This window comes from Amblyomma mixtum, chromosome 7 (genome assembly GCF_055824585.1).
Source record: "Amblyomma mixtum isolate Tamu chromosome 7, ASM5582458v1, whole genome shotgun sequence".
In the NCBI taxonomy this organism is placed as follows: Eukaryota; Metazoa; Arthropoda; class Arachnida; order Ixodida; family Ixodidae; genus Amblyomma; species Amblyomma mixtum.
Genome location: NC_143018.1, coordinates 23,615,409 through 23,640,772, shown reverse-complemented (window position 1 = coordinate 23,640,772; position 25,364 = coordinate 23,615,409). Strand labels below are relative to the sequence as shown.

General features: G+C 45.7%; 1 protein-coding gene across 4 annotated transcripts; it reads right to left on the bottom strand.

Moving 5' to 3' along the window:
• Positions 1 to 1,941: 1,941 nt before the first annotated feature.
• On the bottom strand, positions 1,942 to 25,046 carry LOC149335285 (uncharacterized). Of its 4 annotated transcripts, none has more exons than XM_089551952.1 (8): positions 24,836 to 25,046; positions 19,183 to 19,398; positions 16,971 to 17,116; positions 13,223 to 13,328; positions 10,582 to 10,739; positions 7,330 to 7,387; positions 6,095 to 6,133; positions 1,942 to 3,650 (listed from the first exon to the last, which is right to left on the bottom strand). In XM_089551952.1, the coding sequence occupies exons 1-8, from the start codon at positions 24,885 to 24,887 to the stop codon at positions 2,932 to 2,934; spliced, it is 1,494 nt and encodes a 497-aa protein (XP_089408078.1). In that variant the 5' UTR covers positions 24,888 to 25,046; the 3' UTR covers positions 1,942 to 2,931. The 4 variants fall into 4 exon arrangements, with proteins under 4 accessions (XP_089408078.1, XP_089408079.1, XP_089408080.1 ...); XM_089551955.1 differs by having other exon boundaries at positions 3,449 to 3,650; positions 6,084 to 6,133; XM_089551953.1 differs by lacking the exon at positions 6,095 to 6,133.
• Positions 25,047 to 25,364: the final 318 nt, after the last annotated feature.

The window sequence follows — 25,364 nt, the reverse complement described above, 5'->3', positions numbered from 1 at the left end:
TCGATCCCGGCCGCGGCGGTTGAATTTCTATGGAGGCGAAATTCTAGAGGCCCGTGTACTGTGCGATGTCAGTGCACGTTAAAGAACCCCAGGTGGTCGAAATTTCCGGAGCCCTTCACTACGGCGTCTCTCATAGCCTCAGTTGCTTTGGGACGTTAAACTCCAATAAACCAAACCAAACCGAATATGTAGGCACTGTGTGGGACCCGTATACTGAATCTAACGTAAAAAATCTGGAAAGAATACAGAGAAGAACTGTCAGGTTTATTTTTAAGAAATATGCAAGGACTGCCTCCCCGACCACTTTAATGGAGATTAATAAAATTGAACTACTTGAACATTGTGGAAGAAAGCTTAGGCTGGATTTTATTTCTCTCTTATTACATAACAAACTTGGTTTGGATCCCTCATCATACTTAACGCCGGCACCAACCAAACTCGACAACACCATCCCAGTTCTCTAACCCCTATATTCTATAGAACATACTCAAGTTTTCGTTCTTTCCACGCACAATAACAGATTGGAATCAGCTAATTAAACCATTGCCCCATGAGGTTTAACCAATTATTACTATATTGTTTTTTTTAAGTGTTGCATGTTTTGTGGTTTTATTGACTTGTTCGCCCACCCTGCTTGGACTCAGTGTCCGCAGTATTTTGTAAATAAAAAAATTAAATATGTTCTTTAGACGTGATCGGAACAAAGTAGCGACTGCGGCAAGATCGTGAGCAGATATCATCGAAGCAAACAAAATATCCCAAACTTTCCGTCATTTTAAATTACAAGTCTACCGCGCTTTATTCTCGTCGCATACGAACTATTATGCCCCGGAGTGGAGAACCATTACCATGGGAAACATTATATTAATTCTACAAAAAAAAAAAAATCATTGCGTTGCACCGTCAATGTACTTTACCGCTATCTTTCTAAATAATTGTTTTCCGATACCGAATAGTAAGCGTTAAAATTCATTATGAATTCCATCTTATTCATTCATTTCTGTTCTCGAATAATATGTTTCAGCAATTTCTTAATTTCATATCGATCCTAACGATGTATACTGATGATTTCCGTACACGTAATGACGTTAATTGGTTAGTGCCTAACAGACGCACTGCCTACATGTTGCAGTCCTTAAAAAACAAACTACCTCTTGTACTAAATAAACTTGCACAACAAGGTATTGACTTGACCACTGCGACCCGAAAACAAATTCGCGAAGTACTTTTGCGCATGTGATGAAGGCCTTTAAATTTTTTCTATGCATGTTCGATTTCTCCAAAAAAATTGACTTCATTAATAATTATTCTCTGTTAATATTTTTTATCAGCTCTACTTGTCATCTTTTGTTCATTTCGCTTTCGATCCTGGCATTGTTAAAAAAAAAAACAGAAAACTTCTGCGAAAGGACAAAACACGGCAATTTGGGACAATTTTTGCAGGTGAAATATAAATTGCCCGACACCTGTTCTAAACTGTGACTAGTTTTTGTGTGTGACCTGCTATTTACACTATGACACTCAGTACACTAACGTCTTGTACGGGCCCCAGGCACTCTCAAGCTGTTTCTCGACAGCTTTTTCGCCTGGGGACCCCCAAAGATATCTTGGAAATAATGAAATGATATCTTTTCTTGAAGCAGTATCTTTTTCAGGTCACGTAATATCTTTTGCACATCACTGCCCGAACGGCACTGCCATCCAGTTGATTAAGACTAGCAACAAGGCGACAAGCCCAGGTAGATCACAAACGTACCTTCGATGAAAAACGTGAGAACGCAGCAACTAAATGATCCCAGATACAAAGGACGTATATGATTAAGTTCGTGGATAGCTTCCTACTAATGCAAAATGCTATGGTGAACATGTAAACGCAGCGTCCGGTTTTGTTGACGATGTAGCCTTTCATGCTGTTTGCGAGCAGAAAGATATAGCAGAGCATTCACCACCAATGTAAACTTTATTCACCACATCCGGAACATTATATGCAACGACAACAACAAAGTGCTTAACAGTGTGCTTCCCGTTTAACTTAACTCGGCAGGGAACAACTGAAGCAACGATGCACAAGTCTAATACACTTTTCAAAGAAATCTAGGTTACACATAAACAACAAAAGCAAAAAAGCAAGGGGTGCATCCTGCCTTCGCTGCAATTGTAGCTGAAATGTTCATGCAGATTTAAAATATATTATGTGCTTACGGTCCCGATGGAATTTAGGTACATGATTACAAATCCAGCGTCTACAGGCCACATATACATAAATGTCAGCATGATCAGTAATTCACGATCTTCAGAAAAAAATAGCATGAAAGGAATCAACATCAAAGTGCTTACAATTGCGTAAATAGACGCGTCATTGTCCTTGTACATTTTGAAATAAAAAAAACAAAAAAATTGCAGCTAATCAGCAAATAAAGATGTATAAATATTTTTTTAAACGCTAAAGACAAAAGTCAATAAACTATGCTTCGCCTAAACAGCTTGGATATAATATTTCAATGAATTTACTATTTCTAAGAGCATTTTAGAGGAAACATATTTCACGCTACCAAAATTACATGACTGATTTGTTCAAGAATAACCCACCAGTAAGTGCTGACATGTCTGGTAATGGTTTAGAATGCCACACATTAACTTAAACTCCACCGCCATAAATAAACTTCCGACACCTACTGTATTCACCTCCCTACAGGACAATCACCTCATACTCGGCAGACATATTGCCGCTTCATACAGACTCTTTAGCAGGGAGAAAAATAGGATTGTTTTGCTGCATACCATGAAAACTTCTGTGATCAGGTATCTTATCATGTCGGGGCATAACCAGACATGTAACTCCAACTGGCAGGCCATTCGTTAGTAAGAGTAGGGGGGGGGGGGGGGGGCATTATTTTCTACTCTACAGAGGGGCATCATCTACAGTCCCTCTTAGCGAATATCTTTGACACTACGGTCACCCAGTAAAGGTTCTTCTTCAGTGTCCTCTGACCGGGCATTTGCACTCGTTCCAGTTCCACGGGCTACACTCTGGTGTTGTTCAAGTGAATTCATGGTCAGCGACGCAAGATCTAGGCTCACGTTTTTCGCGTGCTCTTCACTGTGGACGCTAGGGGCAGTTCTTGCAGATCCGCGTTCATCTAACCTCGTCGACAAAGAGATGTCTTCCGTAGATCCCGTATACTCAGTGCCATGTAGTTTGTGAAGCGTGAGACGATATACATCACTTAAAATTTTCAACAAATCCGGAGTTAATTTACAGTTTTTAATTATTGTTGACCCCTCTTTCTGGTCCAATTCTTCAAGCAAGGCTTTGCAACTATTAATTACTGTCAGCACCAAGGACTCTCCGCACTGTGAGTTCTCTCTGGTCAGAATATCAGCAGCTAACTTGTCGCCATCGCCCCGAATCGATTCGGGGTCAGCTGTGAGCTTGAGGCTATCTTCTGTCGTATGACTGTTCTCTCTCTCAAGCGATTCCCGCCGATGACAGAGCTCTTCATTCAGCTGATTGTCCGTTGTTACCGCTCCAACTTCTCCTGCGTCGCTGTCCACTGGTGTCCTTGTCCTTCTGCGCAGCAGCTCACTCACGAATATTCCAATGGCAGTGCCCAGGAGCAGCATCGCAATGCATAGCGTTGCCACGGTGCCTGGAAAAAATGAAGCTCTCTTAACAAAACAGCTAAAGAAGGAGTCCAGTGAGTCACTGGCATCTTACTCGAGCCTTGGGGCTTGTTTTTTTCTTTCATGAGAAGCTGCGGCACAGGATCTTGCGCCACCTATCGCAGTACGACAGCAGCCAAGTAGATTCGCTATTCGTACCCTATTGACTAGTTTCAGAGTCCATAAACCCGCATACAAAGCAACTCTTTGGGGCCATGTGTATTTTCCAAACGAACTTCAGTTCATTTCCAGTTCTCTTCCAGTTCAACTAATTCCTCATGAATTATCAGTGCCGGTGTTAGCTGAAAATGGCAAATGAAGCCCATTTCCGCAAGGCTCTCTCAGTGTACTCCTCCGCTCTCCAGTTTTCTGCCTATACCCCAGCTCTGGCTGGTAGTGTAGATAGATAAATAGATCTTACTGTCATCTTCTTTGAATCGGGTAGTTTGTGAGGGGCACACTGCCTAGTACGATGGATGGATGTTAGGAGTGTCCTCTTTCGAACAGTGCGGTGGCGCGGACAACACGGTCGGGTTTTAAGAGCTCCAGCACTTATAGCGGGCACTCCCCGCAATTATCCGTTGTGTGATTATATCCCCGCAGCCTGTTTTGTGGCAGGCTGTTCACCTACCAACCGAGCGGTGGGCATGATCGGCATCTACAACGTTAAAAATATTACCGCAACAAAGAATTCAATCGTTCTTCTTTTATTCATAGCCTTTTGGACGCAAATTTTGCGACCTGCTGTTTTATTCTGGCAAGCATTTCATAGGAGGAGAATTTAGAATTAATAGATTTGTTGTTACCAGACCTAGAAGGACAAAAACAAACATAGCGAACGAACCTAATTTTTTTTTAAAATTCATCGGGAATGTCTACTATATAGATAGGAATAAGCCTAAAGTATACGTTTACAAAGTTTGGTTTATTGGTTTATTGGGGTTTAACGTCCCAAAGCGACGTTTACAAAGTAGAAGGTTGAGTATTCTTTATAACTTTATCAAATTTTATGGGGGGAGCTGTCATCACATAATTTTTTTTTTGCAGAATTCGAACATATGGGAGTGAATAAGAATGTTCTGGCGTGTTTTTGTCAGGTGTGACAGTAGAAAGCCTGTCCAAACGTCTCTATTCGTGCGCCACAAGCTGCAATGCTGCGAACAAAATTTGTTGCTGACTCTCAATTTTCGTACACTTCAAGAAAAATTTAAAACCTGACTCTACAGCACTCTCTCTCTCTATCGCTCGGTCATTTGCTGACCCGGAGGACGCGGGTGATACCACGCTTCGTTGCATAAGAAACGCAAAAAACCCTACGTTCTATGCAGAGCCTTCCACTATGACATTTTCTTTCTTTCTTTCTTTCTTTCTTTCTTTCTTTCTTTCTTTCTTTCTTTCTTTCTTTCTTTCTTTCTTTCTTTCTTTCTTTCTTTCTTTCTTTCTTTCTTTCTTTCTTTCTTTCTTTCTTTCTTTCTTTCTTTCTTTCTTTCTTTCTTTCTTTCTTTCTTTCTTTCTTTCTTTCTTTCTTTCTTTCTTTCGCGGCGGCGCTGTTCCGATGTCCACCTAGAGGCCAGGCAGCTGCTGTACCTTGTGAACTTTCACATGCTCTACTTGGCAAACACTATGATAAGTGCTCAAAATGTTTCAAACGAGAGTGCTACGCCATTACCCCACTGAAAAGTATTATGTTACTCCTTTAATTGATAGTTAATTTACTTTTTCCACGAGTAATATTATGGGAACAAAATCGAGGGAGTTTAAGCTGTTGCATGACAAACTAAATTATCGGTCATTGCCTGCACGAATGAGTTGCGTTTTCTTTTTATTTTGTAAGGTCATGTGAGATATTAATTTGCATGGCTCTCAACACGAAACTTTCAACGCGCGCTCAATTCTCTGATGTCGTGTCTGTTTCGGTTTCTGCAGGCTAACGGTGGCTGTGACGTCACAGCGGTGTTGAGACAAGGTTGAACTCACATGAGACGTACAAAAAAAAACTGCTATGTGCGAGCAACCGTTGCTTCATCTTTATTATTTGTAAAATTTATTATTTTGTTATTATCTGTAAAATATTTGCTGGGCTCAGGCGAAATTCATGCGTTGATACGTGTTTGCTGATCTATAATTCCAAACAAAAAAATACACAACCATTACTTAGTGTTTCTCTCCGTCATATCCTAGGTGGGTCAGGAGTCTGTGAGCGCTCTAAACAGTTTGAAGTGCTTTTGTGTGCGTTCCTGCAGGCGTGAGTGTTGGCGTGAGTGTTGGCGTGAGTGTTGGCGTGAGTGTTGGCGTGCGTGTTGGCGTGCGTGTTGGCGTGCGTGTTGGCGTGTTGGCGCAACACGTCAAATGCCTCCGCACAAGAGACGCCCCTGTAAGGAAACATGCATTCACATTTTCCACAAACCCCGTGCACGTACAGTAATCTCACCTGGTGGTAGGCCTTTGGCTTGCACATCACAAGTGCGCGCTGTAAAAGAGAAGGACGACGATAATGAAGCATTGAGAGTAATGAGAAATCGCTACCGCCGCATGTGACGGTGGCATTAACAGCAGCATAAGCAGCTGCGAAAGGGTGTTGAAAAGCCCTCCCACGTGAACGGCATGGCATGGAAGAAGCGATAAACAGTGTAAGGTTACAAGCACTTGTGCACTCGTGAGGTAACATAATGCAAACCTGTCGGTACCCTGCGACGTGGGGGTGGTATATCAGGTTCCCTTCTCATGCGGTGCCGTGTACAATGGCCAAACTGGCAGGTGTGTCAACAAGCGTCTATTGGAGCATGAGAACACAAGAAAAAAAATGATTCTTTTTCCCACACAGGTGCCCAATGCAGGAACTGCCAATGCAAGCATGAGAGAGATTACGCAGAAAGAAGAGCACCGGTGCTCTTCTTTCTGCGCAATCTGCGTAATCTACGTAATTTACGTAATCTGCGTAATCTGCGTAATCGTCTTTCTGCGTAAAGAAATTGACCATCTTAGCAGTTAAGTACGCTAGTGTAGGGTGCGATTGTGTGTTTTTGTTTGTTGTGTGTTTTTGACAATCTTCACTGATGCTGCTGTATCTGTTGATTGTGCTCCTTTTTCGTCTATTTATTGCGTGCGAGCAATAAAGCCTTTTAGTCGCAAGTCAGCGCTGTGTTTGTCCCTACCTGAGTCCTGTCTTTCGTGCGCTGTGCCTTCAGTTGTAACAATGTACCGACTAGTCCAAACAAATACCTTAGTGTAATTCATTCATTCATTCATTCATTCATTCATTCATTCATTCATTCATTCATTCATTCATTCATTCATTCATTCATTCATTCATTCATTCATTCATTCATTCATTCATTCATTCATTTCCCATTCTCCCATGTGGAAGAAGCCGAGGTAAAAGCCGCATGCAAGCAGCTTGACCCTCGACTGCCGTACAAGCAACAAGCAAATTGGCTGCAAGAGAATCGAGCCCCCCAGTCTATGCGAGACTTAGGCATGCAATAGGTGGATTGGTCTTAAAGCGAGGCTATTATTTTCAATGTAATTTAAGAGGAAAGGCACAAGAAAGTCAGGCTCGTGTTGCGTGAATCGATCAAAAACAGTATGCGCAGTTAAAGCAGAGGCGGGCGTGGTTTTTCGGAATGCAGGGACGTAGACGTTTGTACTGACTCCAGAAACACTCACGTGAGCAGAAAGGAATCTCAGTGGTGCCGTCTTCGAGGTGCACTTGCTTTTGATCATACTGAAAAAAAAAAGTTTATTGCTTTTCTCGAGCGAGTATGAACGACTCGCGTGGACTGCATACTGGGCAGTAAGCCATAATTGCTAAACCTTGAGCCCAATTGATTTCATTACTGAAAATGCTGCCCCATTTCTTCGAGCCACCGAACCTTGATACAACATTATGACGGCCCGAGATACGTGAATGTATCTCGTCTCTCATTCAGATCGAATCCAATGTAATTTGTATAATTGTAATAGTAATTTTCTACAAGCATTTACAGACAAACATGAGCTCTCGCGGATTGTGAAGCAGATGGGATGGCTAAAGGGCAAGATAAAAATGCCGAACACTATTGAGCTACTGGTCATTAGTGGCGGTGACGTAACGCTATCGGGCTAGTGGTCGGTGACGTAGTCTGGGGTTACTAGCAGAAATCTTGGAGCACATCCTGCAAAGGTAACCCCACGTCAGCTGCAATGCATTGACACCCGAAGGTGAGCAGTTCACGATCACACGGCCGGTAATATAGCAATCTCACATCTTTCTGAAGCACTGCAGCGTCACGTGACGTCAGCACTCGGCATTTGAGTCCCCTGCTAAGTCTTGGCAAAGCTGGTGTTAAGACAATAGTAACGTGAGCACGTCGAGGTGATTCGCTGTGGCATGTTATCCATTTAGGTCTTCCTGAAAACGCTTCCCTCTCTTAACGCCGAATTAATATTCCGATAAATAATAGCGAAACAAATTTATTGAGATAACTGGACTGTTGCATGAGCTCCGAGGGAGGTGATTCATCAATCTAAATCACGCTGAATGCCCTCAGATATTGCATAGTGGTGAAGTTAAGTTTTAAGTCGCCCGTAAAATTATTTTACCTGACGCTTTGGAGAATTACACGTTTCGTTTCTTTAACTGATTAGTGTATTTTATGCGAATGATCACTGTTAATAAGGCGAAGAAGTTATTTCCCAAACAAGCTTCAGGCCTTCTTTGGTTCAGTGCACCCGGACTAAATTTTTCATGTCTAGAGTCCAAGATCACTTTCACTGTCAACTAAACGTGGTCATCGTAGACAGCTATGACAACAGTTTATGAGTTACGATCTGGCAGATTGCGAGCGTATTTTCCTGCATTCTTCGAGCATCAGCGAGACAATTTTGATATGCTACTCTAAGCAAGGATAACAAAATTTCCACCATGGTAGAAGGCTAGCAGCATGCAGAAACACGAAAAATGGACAGGAGGGCAAAACCGGTATTGATGAGAAAAGCTCTTTTTATTCTACTACCTTAGCTATTTCTTCCTTGCCGGTAAGGCGAGTTGAAGGAGTAGCCATGCGTAATCCCCCCCCCCCCCCCCCCCCGTCCTCCCTTACCTTCGCCATGAAATACAATTCATAATCATAGTGAAAAGTAGCACAAAGAGCACAAACACGGCAGTGGCGGCAACTCGAGTCTGACTACTCCGTCCTCTCCTTAAAAGATTTGTTGCTTACTCTAGCTATGTCTGCTATTGAAGGTGGCAAGGTGAAGGGAGCTCGGCATCTGTTTAATAGTCCAGAACCTCGAACAGCCTCGTTCCTTATCGAAATTAACCAGACCAGATGACTCCACAAACTAAAAACGGCCATGCACCAGAATTCACCGAATCTAGATAGAGCTGTCAGTCTGCCAATCCCTACGGACAAACTATCTAGTCATATTTTCGTTGTTGTTTCAGAAGGTGTGGTCTTATCCAGCTGTTCACGGCCGTGCGTTATGAACTTTGACAAAACGTTTCGACCTTCTCGGCTAAATTTATCTTCAGTTATTCGCAGTAATGCCCGTACTGTTAAACGTGACAACTCCTCCTAACTGTTCCACCACAAAAGTCAAGCAGACCAAATTCACCCACGAATAAAAATATTTCTCGACATTCAGTGCTCGTCGACCGATTCTCCGCTGAGGCTCACAGTTCGGGGATGCCTATATATTGTTCACAAAAAAACAACAACAAAGAATTCGGCACCGTGCTCACGTGAGGGAATGCGAAGGCATTACTCTCCCTGGGTGCATGGTTTATGCATGATGTTTTTACATGTATTAAAGTTGTTTTCTCTGAGTTTATGCGTTTGCGCATTAGTTGTGCATTAGACATCAAACGTTCGGACGACGAACACACCACCACCGGGAACGCTCGAGCGCGCACACAAACACACATACACTCTCTCTCGCGCGCGTATAACGCCACCCGGAACGCTATACGACGAACGGTTATATCACAATTATGATGCGAAAGTCTGGGAGACATAAAAATTGAATGTGCATATAACCTCGGTGCGAATCCCTGTCGCAAGCCAGCCTCCAACTTGACTAGCACATGCAAGCTATATGTAACGAGAAATCGTATGACACCACCCTCGGCGCTGTACGACAAACGATTGCACCAAAAGTTTGGTACGAATGTCACGAAAACGGCGCCACAAAGAAGTCGGCCAGTGGCGGCTATATAGTATAGACGAAAGACGTGTGTAAGATTGTCTGAAGTGGCGGTGCTCGGCATGCTTTGCACGTCATACGGCCGCTTGGTGACGTGCCCCTGTTTTTCTTGCCATCGCTGGGGTTTTCTGCATCATCTGCGAGTGCCCACACACACACACGCCGCTGGCTTTTATCGCAATGGGACTAGTTATGCTTTCGCGCTGAACCAAAACGTGAATTTCTCTGGTTGTTCCTTGAGCTCCATCCAATGATAACCGAACTAATTTAGCAACACGTGAACTTCAGGATTTCAGCGTCCGTCGATTGCACTTTAAATTATATATTCGGAAATCGGACTAAAGCGGATTGTTTCCGTCTCAAACTATTTTTTTGCCTTTAAAATATGTCTCAGCGTTAAGAGAAGTCGAACACACCAACATGGCTCAAATAGCACAGGAGCAACAGTGGTAGTTATTATTACGTATAACGTTAGGTTCAAGCTTAATAATCTATAAGAAGGCATTACCACAACGCCGCACTTGTACCCTCGTGAAGTATATTTAAAATTCCCTTTATTTCTTGCTTTCTACTTATTTGCCACAGGCATTGTTTAAAATGCCCACAATTTCCGTACTAGGATTTTTTATTGGTAGCAGTCCATATATTCATGTGGCACGGCTTCAGAGACATTCTTTTTTCTGTTCTCAAGCCTCACTTAACTCTGCTTTTCTTGGTCCAGCCTTTCGCACTTACCTGGAACACACTGCGGTCATAGTCTTGCATGTATCCGTCGAACCAGTATCGCATGATCCGGCCCGCTCCGCAGATCAAAGTAGCAAAGTGAGGAACGAGTGGGCAGTCGACCCGGGCTGAAGAACCCTCCTCGCAGTATGGAGACACGTTGGTCTTTCCTGCATGTTCGTGTTTAACCTGTACAACTCCGCGCCAGCTGGACTCTGCAGCAGTGTGGTTTTGAGATAGGCCGCATCCAAGCAGCACAAACAATCGACTCAATATTGCAAATAGAATATTGCAAAAAGACTGAAGGCCCCCTTCAAATACACACTGGCTTCAACTCGTCACCTGTTTCACGACGCTAGAACTGCCAGTAGGAGCCCAATGCCGCGCAGCCGATCCATCACCACGCGCGAAAAGCGATCGAAGACAGCCGTTAGGAGCAGCCCTGCTTTCAGGGGCGCGGAGCCGTTCGATATCTTGTATGTTTCGCGGTACGTGAGTTCAATAAATGCAGTAGTGCTGTACTTATGTGCCATTTTCCAGGGGATGTCCTGACTGTTCGATATAAACGATATTTCGAAGTAGTCGGGTTCGATATGTCCGGCTTCGATTGTATATAAGCAGCATTCGCATTTAAGGGTTAATTCACACCAGGCAACATAACGAACGGGTCCTGCATTTGTGTTGCACGATTAATATTCCATGTACACATAATTGTTGCACAGATTTTTGTGCGTAGGTTTCAGACAAACTTTCTATCAGCCTGTCGTATAATTTATTGATGCTGTGTTAAAGTGAGCGAGACAGGGTTTGCAGTTTTTGCAGGGCTTCTAAATCGGGTTTTCGGAAAGGAAATGGCGCAGTATCTGTCTTACATATCTCGGCGGACACCTGAACCGCGCCGTAAGGGAAGGGAGGAAGGTGGGAGTGAAAGGAGAGAAAGGAAGAGGTGCCGTAGTGGAGGGCTCCGGAATAATTCGACCACCTGGGGATCTTTAACGTGCACTGACATCGCACAGCACACCGGCGCCTTCGGCGTTTCGCCTCCCTCGATACGCTGCCGCCGCGGTTGGGATCGAACCCTGACACTCCGGCTTCCAAGGCTTCTTTCTTCGTTAAAATGCTCAAAAGTGTGTGCAATGACGACAGTCTGTTAATCAGAAAAGGATGGTACTTCTCACGAGTCGTTCTCTTGAACACCGAATAATAATAAGCGTACCGAACGTGTATAGCAAATCAATACAAATGAATCCGACTAAATCAAGCGTAGTTAACCAGACATCCTTCCCGGTTCCTGCAGTCACATGGGCACAGTCAAACTTCGCTATAGCAAAAAGGTTTAAAACATAACAATGTATATAACAAATCAGTTCCTATTCCCCTTAGATGTTCTCGCAGAAACTCGTGCGTTTTAAACCTCGTTTTTACGAAGCAAAACTTTTCTAGAACCGGATATAACGAACCACAAGCGAACCCCACTTCGGCTTCGGAGCGATGAAGCTTTGATGCCGACAGGTATGTACATCTTCGCCAAAGCTCGTGGAATTCGGGTTTGCGGTGCGCTGAACAGTGCCACATGGGCAGCACACACAGCCCGCTGCGCCTCGAGATATTCACGAAAGTCAGTGGGGTCGCACCGTTCTCCACCCAAAGCGCTATTATACCGACTAGAGGGAGAGATGCTCATTGAGCCCATGTATTCAAGAGGTCGATGCATGTGCGCGACATGATCCAACTGTTCGCTGTTATCAGCTGCTGAACCGCTTGCTAAACCCGGCGATAAACGATAAAATGAAATGTGAACGCAACAAGTCGGAAAATGTTGGCGTGCTGCGTATCTGTAAGCAATAAGTAGATAACAACTGAAGTGTTGCGTTTTGAACATATTGAGAAAGTATATAATGCCTACTGAAGGCACGTATCCACTGTTGCTATGTTGGCTCACATCTCCTTTGCCTCTTATAGTTAGAAGAATGGAGGCAATCTCCACGCTGAATAGTTTGCACTGCACTTAACATGTGTTTCAGGGAAAACTTCTCAAAGATAGGTAATTCTCAAAAGTAGGTTTTCTGAGGTAAAAAATGGTTTTTCAGCATAGTATTACCAGTGTTGGCGGTCGTCAGAAAAATAACTCTCGCCGACGAGAGGTCTTTCGCTTAATAAGCCGCCGCGATGGCTCAGCTGGTTACGGCACTCGGCTGCTGACCCGAAACAAGCGGGTTCGATGCTGACAGCGATGGTTGCATTTCGATGGAGGCGAAACGCTAGAGGCCCGTGTACTGCGCGATTACAGCGAACTTTAAAGAACTCTAGTAGCCGAAATTGTCCGGAACCCTCCACTACGGCGCCCACCATGGCGTGAGTCGCTTTGGTAAGTTAAACACCATAAAGTCTAAACCATTCGCATAGTAGTGAGAGCTCCTCATGTTAGCAGCCATACAATATTTAAACCCCTTCATGCACCACTGCAGTCCAAACAACGTAAAATCAGTAAGCTCGGGACGAGCAGCAGACATTAGGAGTATTATTTTACCAGGTAGATACAGCATACGTCTCACATAGTTCATGCATTGCTAATCTTCAAATAAAGCCAGAGAGAGTTTTCACAAAATTGAAATGTTGCCCGCAGGGTTTGGACCGAGGAATAGCTACTCACGAGTATAGGTGAAATGGTTGATGCACTCGTGGGTCTCTCCCTGGACAGTGACAGTGGCTTTAACCTCCCACTCACTACCTTCCGGAAGTGAGGTTTGCGATGGCTCCTGTTGAGTACAGAAGCGAGGTGTTCAAAAAGGCGCTTATGCGCCACCCACCAAACCATGCACACATTTTGGGGGCTTTAGTAATGCTGCTCCCCATGCGAACCAAAATGAGTGTAAAGGCGTGTTTTGTTTCACCATAGGTCACTTCATCTTCACCGTGAGTCGAGTCCTCTTAGCTCCATCAAAGATGAAGGAAAACATCAAAATTCGGTGTAAGTAACATCCGAACAATTACCGATCGACATTGTTCGTCCCGTGACTACAGAGCAGACAAAAATCTGCAAGAGGTCCTCTGCAAATGGTGTATTGTTGAGTGTTACCGTGCGATGTCCTGTAATTATCATAGGACAAAGCAGTGGAAGAAGATGCGGGGTTTAAAATAGGGGGAGATAAACACGTTCTCCCCGCTTAAGCGCGGCTGACTCAGTTCAAAACCGCGCGGACCCCACCCCGTGGTCGCGAGCGCTACCGAGCGCACGCCGACCACGGCGGGTCTTGCTCTGCGGGAACAAAGGAACGACACACTTGCTGACACAAACAAGGCATTTGTTGCTATAACAACAATAACGCCAGCCAGCAACAAAATACACTGAGGAATCGAGGATGTCCGACTCACCAGCACGGTTACAAGCGAATGTTCGCCCACGGTAGGGCAGAGGGAATATCTCAGAGGCCGGACGGGACGAGCTGAGGGGAACATGTTTCCACACGAGGACGCCCGCGGCGAAGAGCGGAGCTAAGCGCGTGAACGGCCAACACGCTTCCCGGTCCCGAGCAGAAGAGAGCGAGCCTTCCCCCGCGCGCGAGCGGCAAAACACGCCATCCGTGGCGTTGCTGTCGCTGCGACGCGAGCGCCCTCCCCTGTTAGTTAAAAGTGACCCCACTAAAGGGAGTGCGTTGCGGGGAAGCCAACCACAGGGAACTAGTGAGTTTAGGGAAAACGAACGCAGGGGACGAAGGCGTCCCCACAAAGAAAAGCTGTGAATCTAACAATAAATACTCATTTTTGACTGCCCGTGTCACTGCACTTACTGCGCTCAGCAGTGCAAGGCGGAAACAAATTATTTCTCTTTTTCCTCTTTGAACCCAGCTGTGTGAAACTACGCTTTAGCACTCCTGCTTTGTACTTTCTTTTGAAGTAGGCTACTGACGTCCAACTCGTACCTAAAGCACACAACTGAATCTATAAAATCTACATAGTGTTGTTGGGGTAAAAGCTCCCAGAACATATTCAGATAACTTTGCACATCGATAGTCTTTCACCATATCTCGTGTCCATATCCCAAACAGATTACAGCACAAGAAGTTCATTATATCATGTACGTTACTGGTTAAACTCACTATGACTACGTACTTCACAGAAAACGGCAATATTGAATAACTACATGCATGCGCACTAAGGCAATACGTGTGCTGGCATGGTGCAATTGCATTTCTGAAAAAGAAAATTGGAAATCTTGTGTTCGCTCACCGAACATAGCCTTGCTTATTTTTTCTTTTTCTAGGCGTCGAGCCAATGCTTCCCTAAGTGAGATGTAATGTCACGAAAATTTGTTCGGCAGTCTTTTTCCCTTCCTTCATATATATTATTGCGTCCGCATTGAAGACTTTGTGAAAGCGGAAATGGCGACCGCCGTCACGCGAGACGCATGGCCACCTCGGATGTAACGAACTTAGTATACTACCTCGTATATATTGTGGGGACGCGCTTTACTCGTCCCCTGTGGTTCGCTTCCCCGCAGTGCACCCTCAACTCATCCCCGGTGGTTCGCTTGGCCGCAGTGCACCCTCCTTAGTCGTGTTACTTTAACTAACAAGGAGGGCGCTGGCATCGCAGCGACAAGAGCGCCACGGATGGCGTGTTTGCTGCGCGCGGGCGTGGTGGAGACGGGTCTCTTCGGCTGGGAACGGGCCTGGAAAGCGCGCTGACGTTCGGCGCGTGGCTCCGCTCTTCGCCGGCTGGCGCGAAGCCTCGTGGTGGGAAACATGTTCCCGTCATGTTTACGCAAAAGGCGTACTGGCGCTAAAAAACGAAGACAACACACACAACAGGACAGGACTGGCGCCAGTCCTGTCCTGTTGTGTGTGTTGTCTTCGTTTTTTAGCGCCAGTACGCCTTTTGCGTAAACATGTCAAGCTACAACCAACTAGCTCAAATCAAAGTATTGCTGTTCCCGTCAGCTCGTCCCGTCCGGCCTCGGAATTTCCCCCTGCCTTCGCATGGGCGAACGTTCGCTCGTAACCTTGCTGGTGAGTCGGACGTCCTCGATTCCTCAGCGTATTTTGTTGCTAGCTGGCGTTATTGCTGCTGTAGCAATAAATGCCTTGCTTGTGTCAGCCAGAGTGCCGTTCCTTTGTTCCCTCAGAACAAGGCCAACCGTGGTCGGCGTGCGCTCGGTAGCGTACGCGACCACAGGGTGGGATCCGCGCTGTTTTGAACTATGTCAGCCGCGGTTAAACGGGGAGAGCGTATTTATGTCCCCAGTTAAAATCCCACAATATCGAATCTTATTACGCCACCTCGAATATAACAACTTTAGTGCTTTAACCCCGGATATAACCAACGTGCCACCTCGGATATAAAGAACTTTTGTGTATTGTCCTTGCGTGTAACGAACTTGGTGTGTTGACCTCGGATATAACGAACCGAAATGTACGACCTCGGATAACGATCTTTCGTGTATTGTCTTCGCGTGTAACGAACTTGGTGTGTTGACCTTGGATTTAACGAAACCTAAGTGTACTACCTCGAATATAACGAACTTTAGCGTGTAAAACATCGGATTTAACGAACGTTCCGCTGCTAACGCATTAAAACTATCCACCGAGGATCGCCTAAGACTTCTTTTTTATTCCGGGGGCCCATCGGCGTACCGCCGATCTCCCGTTTTGACATGCTAAGCGAGATGCTTGATGCAATCTCCTATCTAGACGTGTTAACAGTCCTGCGGAATGGAGCAATCTGTCGACTGGAGAAGCTGCCGATTCTTTGCCGAGTCGCGTCGCGAAGCGCTGAGAACAATTGTTTGCCAGCCGTTTTGAGCCAAATCATCAGGTATTATCTCTTTATCTCTCTTTTCTGTGCAGCAGATGCAACTTTGCAGCATACAGTCGTAGAGCGTGCGAAAAACCTCCTCTCACCATGACGTATTCCCCTCCGGCTGCTATTGAATACGTTCAGAACTACGAGAAGGAGGCGGTCGAAACGACGATAGGGGGCCCCGACCACTGTTTGCGGTTTGGTGCTCTTCGACGCAAGTGCGCCATAAGCACTTTGTGGAGAAATATTCACTGTTACCTTCTGTCCCCCTCTTCTTTTGCCAACTCGCCCTGCACACAACAGGGCTTGTTAAAAAGGGTGCAACTCATATCACTGTGGCCCCTCAGTGCTGTTCTCCACAAGCAGTGGGGAGTCATCGCCGACTTCGCTTGCAGTCAACGCGTTAGGAACAAGGAATTCGCTTGCTGAATATAGATTCAGTCAGATCTCATATCAAGCACTAATATTTTTGAGCGTGTTATAAATACTAAGGAAACAGATATGAACATACATGAACCCACTGATTCACTTCCGTTACCGTCCCGGCGCGCTCAAGTAGCTATTGTGGCACGTAATTAAGTTCCTGTGCCTGCGTGCCTTACCTTTCCGTCTCCATCAAAGTGGAAGAGTGAATCGGGGACATCGAAAGTTTTTCTGTTCCCTTCATTGCGGAATTTCACCGGGAAACACGAGTCGTACTTCTCGGATTCAGGAATCCCCTTGGTTCTACTCCATGGTTTACTCCCTCCTGCATGTCACCAAAAGGGTACCACGTCCGTACTACGTCTGGTGTTGAAAAAAACTACGGAAATCTGCGGAATACCAGTGGAGAATGATTTTAATCGTATGGTTCGACGGGAAATATAATAAACAAGCCCTTACAGAAGCTGAGGAAAATACATCTACAGTTATTCTGTACACGCGTCGCATCAGGTCGAGGTAGCTCCAATGTGGAAGAGAACAAATCCAAGTTCATCCAATGATTACTCAATAATCATAAGTTAGGAGCACGCTTTTTCCTTCATTTTAAATAGCTTTCCGCTGGACGAATAATGCCCCGCGAATATTTTCAATTTCAGTTCAGAAGTAATAAGAGAATTTGTTCTCGCGTGCGAAACTTTCTGTTCCCTTTAATATTGGAGGTATCTGTACATTCACTGCTGATGACTGCACACACATAAATTCTCCTCACTTGAAACCTCCAGAACCACTTTCACTCCAAAAGTAAATCTCACTCAGTGCTTCAATCTTATGTGCCAGAACGTGAGGCGAAATTCCGTTGAGATATATTCGGGAAATTCAGTCTAGCCCAGCTAAGGGTTAAATTTTATCATCATCATCATCATCATCATCATCATTTATTGACCCTTAAAGACCCCTGGGTGGTGGGGCATTACATAATTGAGTTATAATCAGAAATTAACAAGAAAGAGATAATATAGAACAATAAAGTCACGGATTTACGACGGAGTTAAGTCGCAGCACATGATTTTCACGCAATAAATAAGGTAAGCACACTTGAGATAATTGGAAACAAATGTGCAATATGATCACTGCAGGCGCTAACTAGGGCAACATGGTGAGGATATTACTCATCAATAGCGTTATCATGAGCCTAGTCGAGTCATGACAAAGCTCTCCCAGTGACCTCAAATTATTTTTTTTCTTCACGCCAGCCACGCTAAGAGAACTTCCTTAACGTGTCACGGAGTCTGTAATGAGCCTGTGACGTATCGCTGTGTGCCATTGCTGTGCATTGCAAGTTCTGCCCATATGAATTTGTTTTCACTAGCAGGTAGAATACAGCCAAGCAGCATTTCGTCTTCAATTAAGCGCGACATTCTCTCAATCTCATAAGAATGCAGTATGAATTTTCTCTTCATCGCTCGCTTCATTCCTGTTAGCTTGATAACAGTTTGATATATATTTTCTTTTGCCCTAAATTCCGAACTCTTCAGGAAACACCAGCAATATATATCATTCTTCCGCCTCTTTGTTTTCAGGTACGGGGCGAACTGCCTCTTCACAATCTCAAAGGCCGCCGCGGTGGCTCAGTGGCTATGGTGCTCGGCTGCTGGCCCAAAAGACGCGGGTTCGATCCCGGCCGCGGCGGCTGGAATTTCTTTGGAGGAGAAATTCTAGAGGCCCGTGTGCTGTGCGATGTCAGTGCACGTTAAAGAACCCCAGGTGGTCGAAATTTCCGGAGCCCTTCACTACGGCGTCTCTCATAGCCTTAGTCGCTTTGGGACGTTAAACCCCACAAAACCAAACCAAATAATCTCAAAGTGGACGAGGTTAGCAACTTTGAACTATTAGGAACTAATAAAACAAAAGAAATGGTGAACTTATATTCTAAGCCACATCTTATTTGAGAAATCACGGCCAGATCATTATCACTGATTTGATTTCAGCAGGTTCTGCCATGGACAAGAGTTACCACATTCATCATATAGGCGTACTGCAGCGAACACAGATAGTGAACAGAGAACAGCGCACACCTTTTAACACAAAATAAACTCACTTCCTCATCTTGGTAAGAGCCTGACACTTTACTGAAAATGTAGTAAACGTCAAAAGTTCAACACTACACATATGCACATGCAAGCATTTTAGCGATCGTTATGACGCCACTCATGGCGTTTTTTTTTTCTTTTTAATAAAGCGCAACGGAAAACCATCAGAGAGATCGCTCGCCGGAAAGACCGTTACATTTCAACGCCGTTTGCCGAACAAAATCACTTCCAAACTATTACTTGCGTTTAGTTAACACATAGACTACAAGGTGTCTTTATGAGATCCGGCGCTACCGCTCACCGTTGTTGGCCAAAAGCAGGTCATTGTCAAAGTCATAAAGCTTGATGTTTTTGACACCCTTTAACGAGCAGGACTGGTACAGGCGGTTTCCCAGGTCGGGGTCCTTGCGGGTATAAGCCAGCCGACATTGCCTCGGGCTGTCATCATTCCATGTTCTGCACTTCACATCAATCTGGAAATCTGGCGGCAGGGACGGCGCAGTCTGCTGTGTCATGCCTGGACATTGAAAGAAGGAACGAACGACCTTAGCAGGGAGGCAAATTCAGTGCACGGGGAGCTATCGAGTAGGCCTCAACACGGTTATACAAGCCTTGAACGCTGTAGTGATTCAACATTACGTTAATAATTAGAACATATCACGAGCTAGTTAGTTGTCCATCACAATGAAAACAGCGTGAACGTCATGAAGGACGCAGAATGGGAAGACGAGACACAGGCGCTGACTAAACAGTGAAGGTTTATTGCTCTTCTGCTCCTCTGCTCTTCTGGGTAAGAAATTTCGTTTCCTTTCGACAGCTCGGCGATCATGATTCCCTGCCCATTTCCTGCTTCCGATGTTTATCACTCATGTATTGGCATTGCTGTTTTGATGCTTTCGGTATACTTACCGAAGTGTCGGAGATATAAACCTTCAGTTGTTAGTCAGCGTCCGTGTCTCGTCATCCCTTTCGGCGTCCTTTGTGAAGCCGTCCTTTGTGTGATAGAAAATAATCTTGCTCGAACGGTTTGCTCTTAGCATTGCCTTGACTAAGTGGCGCCACTGTTTACGTTCCTTATTTCACTTTATTTATTTTTCTTCGTAATTTCGGCAAGTAAGCGGAAATATCCATCATTTTGGAAGGACCTTTTGCCTTCATGTCAAGCAAATCGCATTTAACGTCTTCTGAACGCTGTACTACAAAAGTGTCTGTGGGAATAAGTTGCTTACGGCATGCTAACGTAATTTTCCTTAGGTTCGCTATCACACTAACGCTATACTAAAGCTCTCTGTTGTGTTGCAACACCACAAGACGAACACGTAGAAAAACATAAAGGACAGGACGAAGTGCTTTCATACCAAGCAAGATTGACATCAAGGAGTGAATTTCGCCGACGAAGTTTTCCACCGGTTGCCAGCCGTTCTCTCACCGGGCTGTTTTCTCCTCCCCATCCGATCAGGAACCCGATTTTAATCCGGTCTATACATTCAAAGATATTACAACATATTATCAAAATTGTCATCGCCTTTACCCTAGCCCATGTAAAGGCCTGAAGAAGGCGGATGAGCGGCTCCTTCTCCGCCTTCTCACCAATACTTTGCTGTGCCCGGCAGCGCTAAAACATTTTGACCCCTCCTTTAGCGGCAGCTGCCCACACTGTAGTGCAGTGTCTTCTGACACCTATCACATGGTGTGGGCCTGCCCCTCCAACCCCGCTATTCCCCCCATCCCCAACCCAACCCGGGAGGACTGGGAGGCGACCCTGCTCGGCTGCCACGACTTACAGGCCCAACAAGCCTTAGTCGGGCGCGCCCGGGCGGCGGCAACCGCCACTGGGGTCCCATACTAGGGACCTCCACCTAGTGTTTGTAAGGATCGGTCCCTTACGGGCTGATCCAAACATACCTCCAGTTCATTCGAAATAAATGTTTTCACCACCACCACCAGCCGTAAAGATATAACGTCCGTATACATGAGAGTGTGCAGGGCCGGATTAAGAAAAACGTGGGCCCTGGGCTAATGCGCATGTAGGCCCTTCTCCCTTTCCCTTAACTGACCCTCCGCCCCCTGCTACACTACTGGAATATATCCAATTTTTCATTTTAATTCCAACATATTTAAAAAGCGAAGTGCGATCAATGGGATTCATGCAAAAGTAACGCATTAGCACTAATTTTACAGCTCGCAAAACACAACGCGACTCTTGGATGTGCGACACGTTCCGTCCGTGGCCGAGCGCCGAACGCCACGGAAGAGCCACGTGGGCCGACCGACAACTTGCGGGACTGCATTGCAGCGCGCGTCGCCTCCCCTCCTCTTTCAGTGACGCCGTACACAAGCCGACAGACGGGTTTTCGTTTGCAGCACTGTTTTAATGCCAACGCATCAAAGAAAAAAAATTCGCTGTGGCTTAGCTTGGTTAAGCCCGCTAATTGCGAAAGCAATATCCGTACCTACGCCATGGTACAGCTGGTAGTGTAACTGGTGGTGGTGCTTGTGGTTAGACTTGTGGTGATGCATCGGTTATACAATCCAATCCAATCCCACCCAATCCAATCCAATCCGCCCCAATCGAATCCAATCCAATGCAGTCGAATCCAATGTAATCTACTCTACTCTAATGGTTGGTTGGTTGGTTTATGGGGTTTAACGTCCCAAAGCGACTAAGGCTATGAGAGACGCCGTAGTGGAGGGCTCCGGAAATTTCGACCACCTGGGGTTCTTTAACGTGCACTGACATCGCACAGTACACGAATCAAATCCAATCAAATCCAATCAAATCGAATCAAATACAGTCCAGTCCAATCCAATCTAATGCAATCCAATCTAATCCAACTAATGCAATCAAGGTCAAATGAAGGTCAATGGTGGTCACCGCCGCGGCACGATGGTGGTCACCCTGGAAAGTGCAAGTAGTATTGCTTTCGCAGCAAAAGCAGGCTGAGCTAGCTTCCTTGTTTCCTACAGCTGAGCTGGGTACTCCGGCAGCGACTAGGGAGTAGAAACACTCATTAATCAGTGCCCCGAGAGGGTAATATTAAAAGTTATTAAAATTATATTGATTATACGACGAACTTTTCACTGCCCTGGTGGGTCACATTTGAACAGCAGAAATTAAGTCCTGGCTGAGTGGTTAGCGCGCTTGGCTGCTAAGCCGCGGGGTTCAAACCCAGCCGCACGGTGGCTGCGTTTCCATGGAGGCGAAATGAAAAAAGGCGCATGTGTGCTGTGCGATGTCAGGGCTGGTTGAAGATCCCCATGTGGCAGAAATAATTCCGGAGCCCTCCACTACAGCACCTCTTTCTCCCCTTTCATTCACACCTTCCTCTCTCCCCCCAAGACGCGGTTGAGTTGACCGCCTAGAAGTAAGGCAGCTGCTGCGCCTCTTATTTCCACGAAAATTAAAATTTTTCACCTGGCTGTACGAAACCAATCCCAAGAAAAAAGAACGAACAAAATAACTTCCCTGGCCTCGGCGGTCGCATTTCGCTGGAGGCGAAATACTAGAGGTCTGTGTACTTCGCGATATCAGTGCACTTTAAAGAACCCGAGGTGGTCGAAATTATCCAGAGCCTTCCACTAAGGTGTCCCGCATAGCCGGACTTGGTTTGGGACGTTAAAGCCCATAAACCTAAACATAAACCAATAAACGAGTGTTTCGCTTTCCTAGTGGCTGCGGGAACACGAAGAGAAACTGTGGGTCTTCCAAGAAGCTAGCACAGCCTGACTTTCTTTTGAACTGGGTAAAGCTAAAGCAAAAAGCCGATGTTGCATAAAACACTTCTGACGACCAAATACCATACCTGTGCGAAATTTGAACTCGAACAATCCACCGGTGTAGCTGAGAAAATCATTCTACTGCGCACGTTTATTCCCTCAACTGTCTGCATATGATACTCGCGCACGCAGACGCCTTCAAACGCCGCTGCGCATTCTGGTTTCGTTTTGCCTACCCTGCTGCGACACTAAAGGGTTGCATTTCCTGCCATGCAAACGGCTGAATACAAGTATTTTTCACATCAAGCACCACATTGCGTATTAGCAGATATATTTGTGGTTATAAAAGTATTGCATTTTTAGTGCATTAAGAAAGCAACTCTAGCGGAATGCTTGGCGCCGAGGCGGGAATCCCGCCTCGCCTCTCTGTAAAAGCAGATGTCATGCCGACGCCAGGATTCTCTAACACCTACACCTTCAACATTACACCTTCGGACGCCATTGGACGGGGGGATTAACGGGAAACAACGACAACCCTTCCCCAATCCGTAAGCGAACGCACATCGCTTCGTAAGCAAAAGGGGCCCCTCCGGGGTGGCGGGGGGCGGGGGATTCGTATTTTTGCAGCTCGACAAGCTCTCCCCAACTGATTCGGCTAAACGAAGTTACATCAGGTGGGAGCTCGTCTCCTCGTTCTGGTTTTCTCGCTTCGTGCATGTCGCTCGAAGTTCCGTTGCCTGTGGTTCCTATACTAAGCAGGTTAGAATAAATGGCCCCCCTCTCCTACTGCCGCAGGTGAGGCCCTGGGCTGAAGCCCCCCCCCCCCCCCCCCCCCTTAATCCAGTGCTGAGAACGTGTAAACTCAGCTGACATGGCGCCGTTGGCTCAAGAACCCAGAACTCCATGATGTGTCACGCTAAAGAACCTCCCACACAGCCTAGCAAACAAGAGAGCGGTCGTCGTTTCGAAGTTCAGAGACGTGGACCTATATGCGTACAAAGCGATAAGGCCTACAGCCTCGCAAAGTTGCTGGTACCATATCAGTCCGTAAACAACATTGTTGAGCCGTTCTGTTTGTGCTGCATTACGCAGCTAGAAGAAATCTGAAGTATTAACACTACTTGACAGTCTTTAACTTTCCTTCTGATGTTCGTGGTCTTTGAAACATAGTATGTATTGCGATCATTAAAAAGTCTTCTTGACATGCAGCCTGCTAAATTTAAATAACGGTAACGACTGCTCTGGCAGTGTTAATATATTGGAAGGGCGTTAAGAAGACAGCGGTAAAAAATGTTAGGGGACCGTTCGGATATGTACACGAAACAAAAAGCTAAGTAAATGCAACCAACAAAGCATAGGGGACTGCTGTTTGTTAGAGCGGTAAAAATGTTGCTTACGGGATCTTAGGCAGCAGATTTGAACAGCATTCACAGAGGTCACAGGAACTTATGCAGTGCTTTCTTGGAGTCATCCAAGTTCAGCAGAGATTTCGCATGTAAATGGTGACTTCTGACTTTTTTTTTGTAGGTCAGAAATTTATATTCAGTTCTGCCAGCGAGCATTTGAAAACAACTCATGCAGTGAACACAAAGGCCCCCTAAAGATATAAGCAATTTTTTTTTTGTAATCGCGAGTGTCAGAAAAGTTATACGAGGCTCATTGCACGGAACACATGGCAAAGGTGAATCGGCTCGCTTTATGACAATCGGCACGCATTCAGCTAACGCGGCAATCATGAGACTGCAGGTTATATTTTTAACGCTGATTTGAAGACCATTTTCTTAAGTCGTGGAGTAATGATTATTCTTTCCCCTCCTTTCTTCTTTTTTCCTGCTCTGTCCTTCTTTACGGAAATCAGGCATCACTGGCACAGCAAGTTTTTTAGAGCTTCTGACAACGGTGTGTAGTTGGGCTATGTTAGGGCAGGCAGATCGTCTTTTGACACTCACCAAGTGAACAAGGGAGGGGAAAGCCTCAGGGTGCTTGCGAACGTTTCGACAAAAGGACCTGTCTATGTCTGTGCAAAGCGTTCATCACCACGCCAATGATGAACGCTTTGAGAAGGCCCTACTTAAACCTCCCAATGATGAACGCTTTGCCCAGACGAAGGCAAGTCCTCTTGTCGAAACATTGGCAAGCTCCCTGAGGCTTTCCTCTCACGCGGAGAGTACATAATTCCGTTCGCGTCTCAAAGCGATTCAGGCTATGAGAGACGCGGAGTAATGGTTAAAACATACCATATCCCAGTGCCACGACCAGCAGAATACGGCTGAGAATGCCAGCCACCATTGTGGAAGCTTCGCTGAACTTCTGCCGTCACGTAGAAGTTAACAGAGGCCACAGAACAGCGCGTGAGTAACACATGCCTTCACTGCCTGTGAGATCTGACGATAGGGTAGTTCGAGAGCCGTTTGTGCCGTCCGCTCCTAGGCGCGAGGCGCACAGAACGATTCCATCGAGTGGGTTATCTTCCCTGGTGAGCAGCTGCCTTATCGAGCGACTTCCTGCTCGCAACACGCATCAGGTAAGCGTACGTTTATCACGCACCTTCTTTCCGCAGTTCCTTTCTGGTCGTTCTGTTCTTCTATCTTTGTCGTCGCGTGTCAATATCCTTATACGGAAGGTGTCTCATGAACTGATTTGTTTTTCTCTACAAGCGTCTCACGACCAAAACCTACCCGCTTCTCGACGTGGCGCGGGAAATATGAACGAACTGAAGTAATTCCACAATGTCAGAATATTTTGAGAAGAGCACGCCATTAGTCG